The sequence below is a fragment of the Amblyomma americanum genome, chromosome 10 (genome assembly GCF_052857255.1).
Source record: "Amblyomma americanum isolate KBUSLIRL-KWMA chromosome 10, ASM5285725v1, whole genome shotgun sequence".
In the NCBI taxonomy this organism is placed as follows: domain Eukaryota; kingdom Metazoa; phylum Arthropoda; class Arachnida; order Ixodida; family Ixodidae; genus Amblyomma; species Amblyomma americanum.
In genome coordinates this window covers 128,341,144-128,356,286 of record NC_135506.1, presented here as the reverse complement: position 1 = coordinate 128,356,286, position 15,143 = coordinate 128,341,144, and the positions used below count along the sequence as shown (strand labels likewise).

Sequence of the window (15,143 nt, the reverse complement as noted above, 5' to 3'; positions counted from 1 at the left end):
TGCAGTAACTGTCTATATCTTTATCTATATATATATATATATATATATATATATATATATATATATATATATATATATATATATATATATATATATATATATATATTAAGGAAGCCAACAGTCACCGAAACTAAGGTGCATAGGGGAATGTTTCTATTTTTTTATATATCTAGTGCCAATCAATTAGTTTTTAAAGAAAATTACTTATAAAGCAGCAGAAAAAAAACAACCATGCCGCCGGTGGGATCCGAACCCACGACCTCCGAATATCGCGTCCGGTGCTCTTACCAACTGAGCTACGGCGACGGCTGTCCAATCTGCTGCTTTCCTGGGTATTTATGTCTTGCGTGTAAGCGAACCTTGAGAGTGTTCACCAGCGCCACCCTCGTCCATAGCGGTGGACGTAGCACGTCCTGTAATACCGCAAGTGTGACGTAGAACGTCATCTAACGAAGAGGGCGGAAACTGTGCGAGAGCCCTCTTATGCTACCTATGGCATCATGACTGCCAGAACCGAGACCCCCGTTAAGCTATTAGCAGAAAAGGCAAATGAAGTGAGGGGCTCGCTTGACAAACATATTAAGGAAGCCAACAGTCACCGAAACTAAGGTGCATAGGGGAATGTTTCTATTTTTTTATATATCTAGTGCCAATCAATTAGTTTTTAAAGAAAATTACTTATAAAGCAGCAGAAAAAACAACCATGCCGCCGGTGGGATCCGAACCCACGACCTCCGAATATCGCGTCCGGCGCTCTTACCAACTGAGCTACGGCGACGGCTGTCCAATCTGCTGCTTTCCTGGGTATTTATGTCTTGCGTGTAAGCGAACCTTGAGAGTGTTCACCAGCGCCACCCTCGTCCATAGCGGTGGACGTAGCACGTCCTGTAATACCGCAAGTGTGACGTAGAACGTCATCTAACGAAGAGGGCGGAAACTGTGCGAGAGCCCTCTTATGCTACCTATGGCATCATGACTGCCAGAACCGAGACCCCCGTTAAGCTATTAGCAGAGAAGGCGAATGAAGTGAGGGGCTCGCTTGACAAACATATTAAGGAAGCCAACAGTCACCGAAACTAAGGTGCATAGGGGAATGTTTCTATTTTTTTATATATCTAGTGCCAATCAATTAGTTTTTAAAGAAAATTACTTATAAAGCAGCAGAAAAAACAACCATGCCGCCGGTGGGATCCGAACCCACGACCTCCGAATATCGCGTCCGGTGCTCTTACCAACTGAGCTACGGCGACGGCTGTCCAATCTGCTGCTTTCCTGGGTATTTATGTCTTGCGTGTAAGCGAACCTTGAGAGTGTTCACCAGCGCCACCCTCGTCCATAGCGGTGGACGTAGCACGTCCTGTAATACCGCAAGTGTGACGTAGAACGTCAACTAATTGATTGGCACTAGATATATAAAAAAATAGAAACATTCCCCTATGCACCTTAGTTTCGGTGACTGTTGGCTTCCTTAATATGTTTGTCAAGCGAGCCCCTCACCTCATTTGCATTCTCTGCTATATATATATATATATATATATATATATATATATATATATATATATATATATATATATATATATATATATATATATATATATATATATATATATATACACACACACACACATCGGCGGACATCGAGCCGCGCGCTAAGGGAAGGGATAAAGGACGGAGCGAAAGAAGAAAAGAAGAAAGAAGTGCCATAGTGGAGGTCTCCGGAATAATTTCGACCCCTGGTGATCTTTAACGTGCAATGACATCGCACAGCACAAGGGCGCATTTTGCGTTTCGCCTCCATCGAAACGTGGCCGCCGCGGTCAGGTTCGAACCCGGGTACTCCGGCTCAATAGACGAACGTCTTAACGGTGAGCCACCACGGCGGGTGGGCATAAACATGCGCACAGAAAAGCGTGAATCATAATCAAATCAAATCAAATCAAAGCTTATTTCCCATCTAGCACTACAGATGGAGGAATCGTAGAAAAAAGCTGCCCTTGGGCAGCTTGACGAGTCTACAATCCTAATTATTGACAGGGAGGCAACACAAGAGTTTATACAATTTAAAAAAAAAAACAAGCACATCAAGGAAGCACCGGAGAATACACGAAACAGCAATATGTATACATAATGAAACTTAAACACTGTTATTCAAAAACAAATTATGTAGTTCACGACGTGAAAAAGAAAACAAATCGAGGTTAATGTGGATATACCTATTTAGAAGAGATGGAAGTGTGTACTGAAGGCATTCCCTACCAAGATTTAGCTGCGGTGTTGGCACTGTCCATTCTTCTCCACGTCTTGTTGGATAGACTGATTCTTTTTTCCTTAGTTCTGCTAAATTTTTAAGATTTTTTACATTCTTCTTGATTTCTGTTTTAAAAGTAACACTGAGGCGATGTTTATAAAGATTATGTGCTTTAATAACTCTGGAATGACAAAAAAAAGCTGAACTTGGATGTCGGAACGGTAAATTATATGCATTTCGGAGATATCTTTTTTGCATTAAATGAATACGTTCAAGGTTAGTGAATGTTTTAGTGCCCCACACCAACTGGCAATAGTTTAAATGCGAGTTGAATATTGAATTGTATACCAGCATCTTAGTTTTTGTTGGAAGTATGTATTTTAGACGGCCTATAACACCAGTGATTTGAGCTATTTTTTTCAAGATATAATTGACATGATAATCCCATGACATACTGGCAGAAAATATGACTCCAAGGCATTTAAACTGCTCAACAATTTCTACAGCCCGCGAGTGTAATATAATATTATCGTGCGGTGGGATAACTTTATTTTTCGGCCTAAATATGACAGCTTTGGTCTTACTCTCGTTTATTTGCATCAGGTTAACTGCAGACCAGACCTCAAGGGCTTTCATTGTGGCATTACATTGTTTGATAAGTTCATGAACATTTTCACCCGAAAAAGATACGCTCGTATCGTCAGCATAGATGAAAAACTTTGTATTATCGCTAATGTTGACATTATCGTTTAGGTAAATATTGAAGAGTAGAGGCCCTAGAGTACTGCCTTGGGGGACACCGCAGAAGAGCGGGTTCGGTTCAGACCGTATACCATTTATGTACACCACTTGCTGTCTAAACGACAAATAAGAACTTAACAATGAGAGTGCTTTTCCTCGGATACCATAGTAGTGTAATTTGTTTAGTAAGATTTTATGATTTACCAGGTCAAAAGCCTTTGAGAAGTCCACAAATACACCAATGACAATAGCTTTGTTTTCAAGTTGCTTTATTATATATTCCTTTTGTTGGAGTAATGAAAGTTCAGTTGATTTGCTTTTGAAGAAGCCAAACTGAAATGGTGTTAGCAAGTTAAATTTATGGATGAAATTTGACATTCTTAGATGGAGCATTTTCTCAAATGCTTTTGAAAACACTGGCAAAATAGAGATTGGTCTGTAGTTGGTGAGGGCGTTGCGATCTCCTTTTTTTGTAGAGAACAACAACTTTTGCTAATTGCATTTTTTCCGGAAAAACTGCAGTTTCTAAACAGATGTTAAAGATGTGAGCAAGTATGGGAGCAATTATGTCAACTACATGCTTGACTGGCCGTATTTGGATATCATCAATATCACAGCTACTGCTATTGTTAAGATTTGTTATCACCGACACTACTTCGTCTACCGTGACAGGATGCAGAAAAATTGTTTCATCATTCTGAATTCGAGCATATTTGCAAGCGTCAGATCCGGCAGCACGTGTTACAGCACAGGTAGCCAAGCTCGTTAAAAAAGTACTGAATACATTAGCCAGTTCAATGCCAGAAACTTCCTTTCCATCAATATTTAATTTTGTTAATGCAGTGCGGGAACTGTCCCGCTGCAGAAGTGTATTTAATCTCGACCATAGTACACCATTTCGAGCATTCTTAACATCTAGAAGTGACACGTGATAGGCTGTTCGTGCAGACCTCAGTTTTTTAGTCAATTTGTTATTATATTTCTTAAATACCGCAAGGTCCTCAACCTTCCGGCTGCTCAAAAATTTTCTATACAGCTTGTCTTTCATTTGTATTTCTCTGCGAAGCTCTGGCGTTACCCATGGCTTGCGGATTCTGCGACTTTTCACACGTATTACAAGAGGAAAGCAGTCGTGATATATCTGTTTAAAGCAATCGACAAATGTATTATAGGCAACATTTGCATCACGAAGTTCAGCTATCTTACTCCAATATACTTTCATGAGCGCATCCCTAAAGGATTTCAATGATGATTCTGTAATAGCTTGGTATGTGATTGATGTGGACTTACTTCCTATTGTACTAGCGTTCTCAATGCAAGCAAACACAGGAAGATGGTCACTAACACAACAAGATAAAACACCAGAAAAAGCATTCAGCTGCATATAGGTAGTAATAATTAAATCGAGAACAGAACGGCCTTCGCTTGTGACTCTGGTTGGTGTATTGATCAGGTTAACAAAGCCATTAGACATAATAGTCATATTAAAATCTCTAGCAGATGGGTTTGGATTACCCATGTCAATATTAAAGTCACCACAAGCTATTAAGGTTTTCTTATTGTGATACTGAACTACAAAAGCCAGGAACATGTCATAAAACTGTAAAAAATGATGCAATATTACCGTTAGGAGGGCGATAACACACAGAAACCACAGCACTTTGTGTAGAAACTGAAACAATTTCATAATCTGGGGTAATTAAAGTGTATGCTTCAAGTAATTCGCCTTCAACGTCATCCTGAAGCAATAATGCAACACCACCGCCGCGAAAATGTCTGTTTGCATAATATGTCGTAATTTAACGTCAACAATGCGCAATTAAAACCTTTTCCGCATTGCAGACTTGTAAATGGGCGTCGCTCAAATTTTTTATGCATCAAAATCCGCGGCCGTTGTAGTATTTGATGCTGTGAAGAAGTCACGTTCATTTCGTCATTTTGTAAATTTGGAATGCGGGAAAGCCAGTTCCACGTTTTCAAATGCGGACCGAAAGAAAACAGCGTTCAATGAAGTACAAAGAAAGAAAGAGACGGACACGAGCTCTCTCTAACCTCTAACAATCGGAAACGCGGCCTCACGCTGGCCAAGGAAAGATTTGGCCGCTGTACAAGTAGCTAGTAGAAGGAAGTGAAGAAGATTGGACTGCTTCGCGTTCTCCGGTATTCAGTGTGGTCCAGTCGCAAAACGAAAACGATTTATTTATTTATTTATTTATTTATTTATTTATTTATTTATTTATTTATTTATTTATTTATTTATTTATTTATTTATTTATTTATTTATTTATTTATTTATTTATTTATTTGCAAACACTGCTATCCCATGAATTGGAACATTGCGGCAGTGGTAGAAAAGGTTTCACACGAAACTAAATTATTAGGAAAGTGCATGATTACAAATGTGAGTCAAAAAATTACACAGGAAACAGTACAGTATCAATAAGAAAATGCATGAGTATAGGTAATTCTCGCACAAAGTGATCAACAGACATCTGACGTAATTTTCCATACAAATCGTTCTATAACTCGACTGTCAAAAAGAAAACGAACATTTAAAGCAGTCTAAAAACGGCACACGCGGCACGATGTTAAGTGGGTTGGTACGGCGAGTAACACGTGCTGAAGAATTGGCGAAAGAAAAGGAGGCGTCGATATAAATACGCTTGTTGATGATCCAGTGGAGAAGGATGACGCGATCACATATGCGTCTGTGTTGAAGTGTGTCAAGAGATAAGGTGCGGGCGTGAGCTGCGGGGAGAGACGTGGTGGTCATAACGGTTATGTATAAATTTTGTTGCTTTTTTCTGTACATTTTTAAAGTTTAGTGATGTCTTCGGCGAAGTGCGGCGACCAGACCGCCGAGGCATATTCAAGAACAGGCATTTCTAGAGATTTGTAAGCCGTCAGCTTACAGTTCTTGGACGCATCTTTTAACTTACATTTTATAAACCGAAGTTTCTTGAGAGCCTTCCAGCAAGTTAAATCTAGATGCTTGGACGAATTCAAGTTTGAATACAGCGTTACACCTAGGTACTTGAACCTGTTTACGTGCGTTAGCTGATGTGTGTTGTTAGTATACAAAGAACAAAAAAATTTTCTCATTAGTGAATGTCACCGACAGTCTTGCTAAAGTTTATCTTCATCTGCAATGTGTTGATTCAATCATAGAATGAAGAAAACACATTATTTAAAGTGAGCTGGTCGCATGCATTATTTATGTTTGAATACAGAACGCAGTCATCTGCACATAAATGCATTTTAACAGATGTGTTACCAGTCATCTGGACGACGTCATTAATGTAAATGAGAAATAAAAGTGACCCTATAACTAATCCCCCTGTGACGCCAGATACTACAAAGACACGTTGACTGAGAGTGATTAAACGTTACAAACTGTGATCTTAATCGTAAGTGGTCCTTAATCCAGCCTAGTAGTCGGACACCGCGAGTTCCTTTGAAAAAGGCACCAAGTTTAGTCATGAGCTTACTATGACAAATCAAATCGAATGCTTTAGAGTAGTCGATGAAAATGGCGTCCATCTTACCGCGATCATTTAGGCATGATGCAATATCGTGTGGGAATTCAATTAACTGCGTGAGAGTAGAGGACCCAGCCTGGAAACCATGCTGATTATTAGAAGATTTTTGCTAGACAAGTACGAGACAATTTGTTTATAAATAATGAGCTCTAATACCTTTCAACAAGTACAGATGAACGAAATCGGTCTATAATTGGAGAGGCCTTGTTGGTTACCAGCCTTAAATGCTGGTACTACATTAGCTATTTTCCACATTTGTGGAACGGTTTAAGCTTAGAGGAATTTTTTTGAAAAAAAACAGTCAAGTACAATCAAGTAGCGGGCACAATTCTCAGAATAATTTTTTAGAAATACATTCGGTATACCATCGGCTCCCGCACTTTTGGTCGTGTCAATTTGTAACAAAAGATTAAGAACTGCGTTTTAACTTATATCCAACTTCGGGAAAGATGGCAATTCAGTGAATAAACTAAACATCGGTCTAGTGCCGTTGTCATTATCAAATACCGATCTAAAATGTTTATTAGAAGCTTCATACATAATATAAGGGTTACAACATGGTTTATCATTAACAACAAATGATGAAGAACAGCGACCGGATGAAATAATTGTTTTCTAGAATTTGGATGGGTGGTCATGAATGTTAGCGTGTTTTCATAATAAAATTCCCTAGCGTCGTGCATTTTGGTTCGCAGAGCCGCTTTCAAGGAAACTAGAACCGCACTATCACGAAGTCTCTTTATGGGACGAATAAGTTGGATGATTTCCCTGCTATATCAGATACGCTTGGGATTTCTATTAACACACTTCTGGGGCACGAAGTTGCACAGACGGTCATGCGTAACTTTATTAAATCGTTCGACCAACATATTAACATTGCTGTGTTCGGTATAAAATAAAAAGTCATCAAAATTTTCCGCCAAAGTATCAAGAATCATGTTATCATCAGCACGAGTGAAGTCAGTAATTCTCCTGTGTGCTGGTATTGTCCGGTGCGATATTCAATTTAAGAACGACTGCTTTGTGATCAGACAGACCTTTAGTGACCTCGCATTCGAACCCAAATTGTACCAACTGCTCATTCAAAAGCACAAGGTCCAGCAACGAGTCACCAAGCCTAGGGGAGTGGACAACTTGGAAGAAATCAAGAGACTGTTATGTCGATGAGTGAGTCGCACTGTGCCCTATCGCGACCAGTCGATACAAGTGAGGCCGAATTTATGCAAGGCAGATTAAAGTCACCACACCAAGCCATTTTTTAGTTATAGAAACTATGAGTTGCGATATGACAATCTAGAGTAGGAAACACATCGCAATCGGCATGTGGAGGACGATATATGACACCTATAACTTACGTTGAGAAGAAAATACTAACTTTGCACCAAATTGACTCAGTTTCTAGACGTTCAGGTAGCGAAGAAAAGTTTATGCTATGTTTAAGAAATAAGGCCACACCACCACTGCGTTCGGGCGGTCTGTCATTTCTCAGGACACAATATCCAGGTGGCAAAAATTCTTCGTCTAAGATTGAATTGTTGAGCCACGTTTCAGGCACACAAATTAAAGAAGGGGGTGCGTTCCAATAAGGCAGTTAAAATTCACAATTTTGTTCAGTTAACTGCGATATTTCACATTTGAAAGCGTAAGATAAGGTACTTGGAGAATTTGCGTTCAGTAATCTGGTCTTACACTTCTTACATAGATCTTGGTGGGGCGATTAACCGTCTTGATTGTTCGTAAGCCCGACACGCGTGTAAGACCGCGAATCCCACGTGTAAGCGGCACGATCGATAAAAAGTTTATCGTGAACCCCAGCTTAATAATTGCCCCATTGCGCTTGTCTTCTTGCGCAGAACGCCAAAGCAATGTCCTTTTTGCGATGTTTCCCGAGAATAGCCACCAGAGACACTATAGTTGGCCCCTTTCAGTTTGCTTAATTGTTTTAATATAGCTTCTTTTTCATTAGGTTCATTTAACCTCGTGATTACGGGTCTGTGTCCTTTTTTTCTTTGGCCAATCCTGTGAATTCGCTCCACCGATGAAAAAGTGCCGCCGAGGAAACCAGAATATTCCTTTCAACACTATATCTTCAATATCTTGCCATGTTTCCTTAATGCTTTCCGGAACACCGAAAAAAAAATGACGTTATTTCTTCGCGCTCAATCTTCCAATTCAATTAGTCTTTGTTGTTGGCCGACTGTGCGGTGCAGATGTTGAACACTACTTTCAAGCTTAACGCATAGCTCAGAAAAAGATTCCAGTTTATTTTATATGCCAGTTAGTCTAGCTGCCATCTGCGTCTGCTTATCCATGATTTGCTGCAATAACTCCTCTGTTGTTGGCCTCGGATTAGTGCCAATGTCCCCAGACAGCATAAGAGAATAATGTGACAATAACATACTGAGCATTTCAAAAGCATTCACTGGTAACCGCAGTACTAAAAGAAAGGATCATTTGCACGAAAATGTGATGAAGGCGTATAATATCCATTCTGCAAGATAATCCACGCATGTGTGAACGACATAGTCGATGCTGTACTGCCGCCCCCACAGAAGACAGGTCGATGCAGGGACGCTTCTATATGCCCGGTGTCAGATGACGTGCCCCTGCCGGGGTGTTTCCAAAAGCTTCCCTCGGTGACGTCACATTGCACGATGAACGATGATTCAGGCAAGGCAGGAAGTCTGTGGCTCGTTCAGAGTGCAAAGGACGCGCTAAACAGAACCTAAAAGCAAAAAGAACAGAAGTTGTGGAAGGCCGTGGCAGTTAAAAGCTTTGAAACAAGTTAAAACCTGTAAAAATGATAGCACTGGTAAAACGGGTGGATGGAATGGTTCAAAACATAGGCATAGAAAATCAAATAAAAACTGTAAAAGCAACGCAAGAAAAAGAAATTGGAGGTCATTAGAGAAACTGGAGACCAGCAAAATAATCAGCCATGAATGGGCAGGTGGAAACGATTAAACATTTGCCGTGCCACCCAGTAACTACAACTCTTTCCGAAAAAAAAAAACTGAGGGACGCTGTGTCATATATTGGTCACTGACTTGGTGAATCTCGAGTGCCTCTATGCTTTCCCGAGGTAGACTATATCGTCCTCTGCCTATGATGACGCAGGTATTCATGTCGGGAGTGCAGTTATTTTCATCGGTGTCGTCCTTAATTTTGCATTTCTTGCAATGCTTTGCCAGATGCCTTGCAATGCTTTGCCAGATGCCCGGAGGTGGCCGCACTGCAGATATTATTTCAGTTTTCTTTTCTAATTCTGATCTTCTGATCTTGATACACCTAACCGTATGCCCAAAGTGCGTACCTTCTTCCGCATGATACTGGCACAGAATAGATAGCTACAGTGTTAAAGGGGGCGTAATGATCGGTGTGCGTTTGCTTGCACCCACCAGGGTACCGGAGGGTTAATGACATTACCACAGAGTGCGGAAAGTTTGTTAGAAGCTATGAAGACTACAGCCACGCTTGCGTGCTGTGCGACTTCGTGGAGGTTGGGCATTATGAAAACTTTTTCTCGCTTGTTTGTCAATGCAGCACGGGTACCTTATTGCCTATGGTTTTTGATCATGGAGCCAGCCTCGGCTACTAATGGATGCGAGGGGTAACCTGCTCAGAGACGACAATTCATTTGGTTGCTGAAATTATCCTGGAGTTGATGCTCGGAAGATTTTTGAAGTGCGTTAGGAATGCGCAGCTGTATTATGCCCCGCTTTACGAGCGTCGCAGAAGCAGACGTGAAAGGCCGAAGGGGTTATTTGCTCTCGGTTGATAGGACCAGCTTATATGTTTGAGAAATAAATGCTCAAGTCAAGGCACCTTTTTCACACTAACACTGGCCTGCCGGTTAGCTGAAAAGAGGAGGACGCCCTCAGTACTCTCAAAGGGGCTCATATGGCGTGCATTCAACTGTTCTGAATCGCTCACACTGCCATACAACGTAGCCGAATTTGCCTAGGCAGCATGCGTCCTAACGGTAGAAAAAATCGTGAGCGTTTGCACGGTCACACTTTAGGTCTAAGCTTAGGTTGAGGCGTCGCTAATATCTGGCGATGACATTTTCGATACAAATATCAGCCGACCATAAATGCACCACCAAGATGTAAGAACGTAGTACTTGTATTAGTTTTTACCCAAGAAAACATATTGCGGTGAGCACCATCTTTCGAGAACTAGGCTATAGAGATGATGATCCCTTCTTTGAACACATCATGAGGGCAAAAGATGCAACCACTGTGTCTATGAAAGCGGAAATCAGTTCCCTTGTAGACTAGTTTCTTCCATTCCGCAGCCATGTGATAAGCGTCCCTCGACCAAGTGTTCTAAAAAATTTTAACTGTTGGTGCAGTGTATGTCAGGATTATTTTACGGTAATAAAGACCCCAGGCTGAATTCTGTGACCATCCAATCAGATTTTCGCTCCGTTTGGTCCAGGAATCGGTCGTTAGTTAACAAAAGCAAGGGGAAGCAAACGGCTTATCAGAGACACATCCGGCCTGTAGGCGGCGCAGCCGATGGCCTCTGTCCTAAATTCCGGCTGAGTGATATGAACCACTTTGCGGCAATTCGTGGCATAGAAGACGCCGAGTTTTGCTGATGAGATTGGACTTGCACTGATCACCGACCCCAGGCGCGTCACAGGAGCGTCAATCGTGTCGTTGGGCTGCACCTTTCGTGGGTGTCGGCGCCTGTCCGTCAGTGCGGCATAAGTAGCAATACCAGTTCATGGAGGCGAGTGCCATCATAGGTTCGTTTATTCCACGAGCAGCGTTACGTCCTTTTGCACGACCTACGTCACCGGAACAGGGACTAATGGCAGGAGGACTGAATGAATGAAAAATGAAAGGCACTTGTATCGTTAGCTGTGCCGGCAGAGTGACAGTCTGGACCAGTTCCGCATAAGAACGCCGACGTGACGTTTATTCGTGCTCGTTTTATACCCGCGAGGGGAAGGGCACACAAGTTCGGAGCATGCGCGCCGCGCACACGCGTCGCACTCGGCTTACATAGACCGCCGGACTGCGTCGCACTCGCCTTACACGAACAGCGTTACGTCCTTTTGCACGACCTACGTCACTGGAACAAGGACGAATGCCAGAGGGCTGAACGAATGAAAAATAAAAGGCACCGTAAAAAGACACGTCTCTAAATTTTAAAAATACTAAATTCAGATGTCTTGGACGTTTTCTAAATTATAATTAAACATAAGAGGCGTGTTTGAAGACGAAAAAAGTAAACTACCTCTAGAATGACTATTTTCAATGTCCTAGGAGGCAGAAAACCGGCCATTCCTCCCACTGCACTCAGAACGTGGTGAGTTTACGTCAGCAAAACGAATTTCAAGAAGTTGAAGACCAGAACGCGAAATAAATTTGATTGCCATCATTTTGAAAGTGATGTGGCGCCATCTGTTGAATGTAGACTTCCGGGCTCCACTTCAGGCGATATGAAGCAGGCCGCACAACGGAGCAGCAGATAAACGGCACTATGTGAACTCCGCACGACACCGTAAATGAAGGCATTATTTGCTGTCAGCTAGATTATTATCCTTCGACTTTCATCAAGGCCGTTCTGTCAACTGTCGATGGGCTTACAGGCCCTTTGTGCACCACCGCGGCAAAAGCCACCGGTGAGTGCAAGAACTTGGCATGCAATGTTGTCAAAGCGTGAGTTGTTACAGGTCCGCGAAATGATGAGGCGTCCCTCATAGCCCGAGTTGTTTTGGGACGTAAACCTCATAAAACCAAACCTTACTATGAAGCAGAGTTCAATAACACAGCGAGCATTGCTGCCAACTGTTCGTCTGCATGCCTTCCCTATGCACGGTAACGCAAGAATACGTGTACAGACAGCAGGACTGATATGCTTTTGTCAAGTTACTTCCTCGAAGCTTCCGAGGCTGGCACTTTTTGCGAGCTACGAATTACTAACGTGCGTAGCCGCAATATTAAGAAATCCGGGGTATATAATCCCGGGAACCCCGACGAAGCGTTGTCTACTTGAAAGCACTTTAGCTACAATTGCGAGCCGATTTCAACGACCAAAATGAGCTCATGGAGAGTGGCCCACTCGATGAAATTCATTGGATTCTATCGGTCATACTGCAAGCCACCGCGCAATTTCAGCGCGACAAAAAATCGATGCAGGTTGAACAGGCTGAACACTGCGCAGCGGCAGATGTCTCGACACACGTCGCGCACATCGCAAACAGCGCTCCACAACCTCGCTGCTGCTTTTCCTCCGGCTGTTCATGCATACGTAGACAATGCAGTGCGGCCCAGATGATTTCTGGTACTTCCAGGCGCACGGCACGGGCATGTTTAAGCACTCTGAGAGGCATGTGTCAAAGGCACTTCGCCGCGTTTTGGCAATCCGGCGGAAGATGGAACCCGTGGCCTTGGTTTGAGAGTACGCGCGAAACGGTCCGGTGCGAGAGTATCGTATTCTGGCCTTTATTATTTCACGATTAACCTGAATATCCCTTATTCCCTAAGTCAGAAATAGTCGTTGCGAGGCTGCTTTCTTTGGTTTCCAAGCTCTCTGTCCTGCTTCCTTCCGCTTCTGAACACCGCCTGTTTATCTTTTCTAGGGCACTTACGGAGATCAACCGCGTCCTCGAAGAGCCCAAGGCTTACACTAGCATTGGGAGCCTCATTGAAGATAGAATATTTCACTTTGGATGCATCAACACTCCCGTATTTCGAAATAGTTACGCCGGCCTCAGGGAAGCCTTGGTGGTGCTAAAGGTAAGCTTTATCGTTCAGCAGTAGCAATCGCAAGTGCACCATTGCAGTATGTCCATTGCATCTATAGACTTGCAGTGGTGAAATGAAGCTTTATGGGAGCGGTTTCAGCATGACTGCGGACGTCAAGACAAACCTCTAAGGGACACTTAGATTTCTGATTTAACCGAATAAAAATAACAGCCTGATGATTTTTTACTTTATATTGTAACGTACCGGTGACGGCAGTCCGGCGAGCAGCAAAACATCGAAAATGACTTCTTAAAGAAATTGTTTATTGGGCAGGCCTGCACCCACAATGAACTCAGTGACTTGGCGGCGGCGTAGCAACAAACGTGCTTTGCGGTCGTCGAAAAGGAATGCTTGCCGCTATCGACTCCGCTCAATTTAAAGCCGAATGCGAACTTTCTAGATACGGCGAGCAAAGTAACCACAGCAGTCTGGAACAGCGAAGAATCGAATCCGCCCGGGCACGATCAATCGGGATAAATCTGGTATCATCTCCTTTCACAAACAGGGCGATAAAGCGGCATGCAGGCACACCTAGCAACCACGAGAAGTGGCTCACTCACACTCCACTCATGGCCACTCGCACTCACGCCCACACACTCTCACTCACGTCCACACACTCGCACTCACGTCCACTCACGCTCACCACCTCTCACTCACTCTGATGTCCGCTCGCACTCACAGCCACTCACTCACAACCATTCACTTACTCTCATGTCTACTCAATACATTAACGTTCACTCTCACATAGCATAGCCTGTGTCCCACAGATCTGGTGGTGAGCAGCCCAGGATGCTGTCGGTCTCTTTATCCAATTTTCACAGTCTCGATGATGGAGGGAAGTGGACACTTATCAAGCATCTTTCATGTAAAGAACCAACGTTACGAACGTGTCCTTCCGCGTTTGCTGCTGAGACGACGAGTGCCTGTTTAGAGTCAGCTAAAATGTTTATACACGTTTTTGAACGGTACCTAAGTAACAATAATGAGTTTGCCTTAACGATAATGTGTGTCCGTCAGTATACAAAACACATTGGAGGCAAGTGGCGACTATGAATACTTTTCGCGGCGTGGGAAATCCAGGGCGTTTCTGAAAAGGTCGAGCGAGTTCCTAAGGAAAAGGGAAATGGCTGGAATGAGCCCCGAATACAGATTTGCCCTGCAGAAAAAGGATCCATAGGGTAGTGGCTGTCATCAATTCCATCGCAGCCCCACCCCCACGCTCTTTCACTCGCCGCCTCCATCTTCATGTTATCTTTTCGTCACATTTTTGGCTATGGTGTGTGTCGGACGCTGTTCCTTCGCTGCCTTCTCGGTATCGGCAGTTTGAACACCAGCACTCACTTGCAGGACACTTTTAGGCGAAACAAAAACTGTCACCCCTAGATTCATTCTTATAAGCTTTGATTTATTAGCTTATTGAGTTTCTTTTTCTGACTGAAAATGTGACAATTCTGAGAGACACCACACCTTTCCCGAGTAACGAAGAATTAGGTGTGATCTGTTCACGCAAACAATCAAAGAGAGTGCGGCCAAATTGTTTGCCACTTCATATCCACAGCGGAAAATCGGCGCAACGTTTTGTCACCATCGGCACGAAGCAAGCTTTTCCGGAGCAGATTAGAACATTAAATATTACCACTTCGGCTGTCTCTTTGGCGTCAAGGCATGACCATGCCTGGTGCTACGCATAAAAAAATTAAAACCACTTGCTTGATTTGCGACGCAGGGCTCCTTCAAGTACATCATAGAAAATAGAACCATTGGCGTTACCTAAAAGCGCGCTTGGCTTTCGCGTCGTTTCAGGGCTTCAGCGCAGCTTGTGTAGTTCAAAAGTCGGGCCAAGTAGATCAGGTT

At 42.9% G+C, this 15,143-nt stretch overlaps 1 protein-coding gene and 1 non-coding gene across 2 annotated transcripts in view; one reads left to right on the top strand and one right to left on the bottom strand.

Annotated features, from left to right (window-relative positions):
- Positions 1 to 15,143, top strand: part of LOC144108704 (uncharacterized) — a 227,223-nt gene that overhangs the window by 127,789 nt on the left and 84,291 nt on the right. The window contains exon 6 of the mRNA XM_077641876.1: positions 13,124 to 13,280. Coding sequence (XP_077498002.1) covers positions 13,124 to 13,280 — 157 coding nt within the window. The remainder of the gene's footprint in view (positions 1 to 13,123; positions 13,281 to 15,143) is intronic.
- Positions 705 to 778, bottom strand: TRNAS-CGA (transfer RNA serine (anticodon CGA)). The gene has a single exon. It is a non-coding gene; the product is annotated as a tRNA-Ser (tRNA).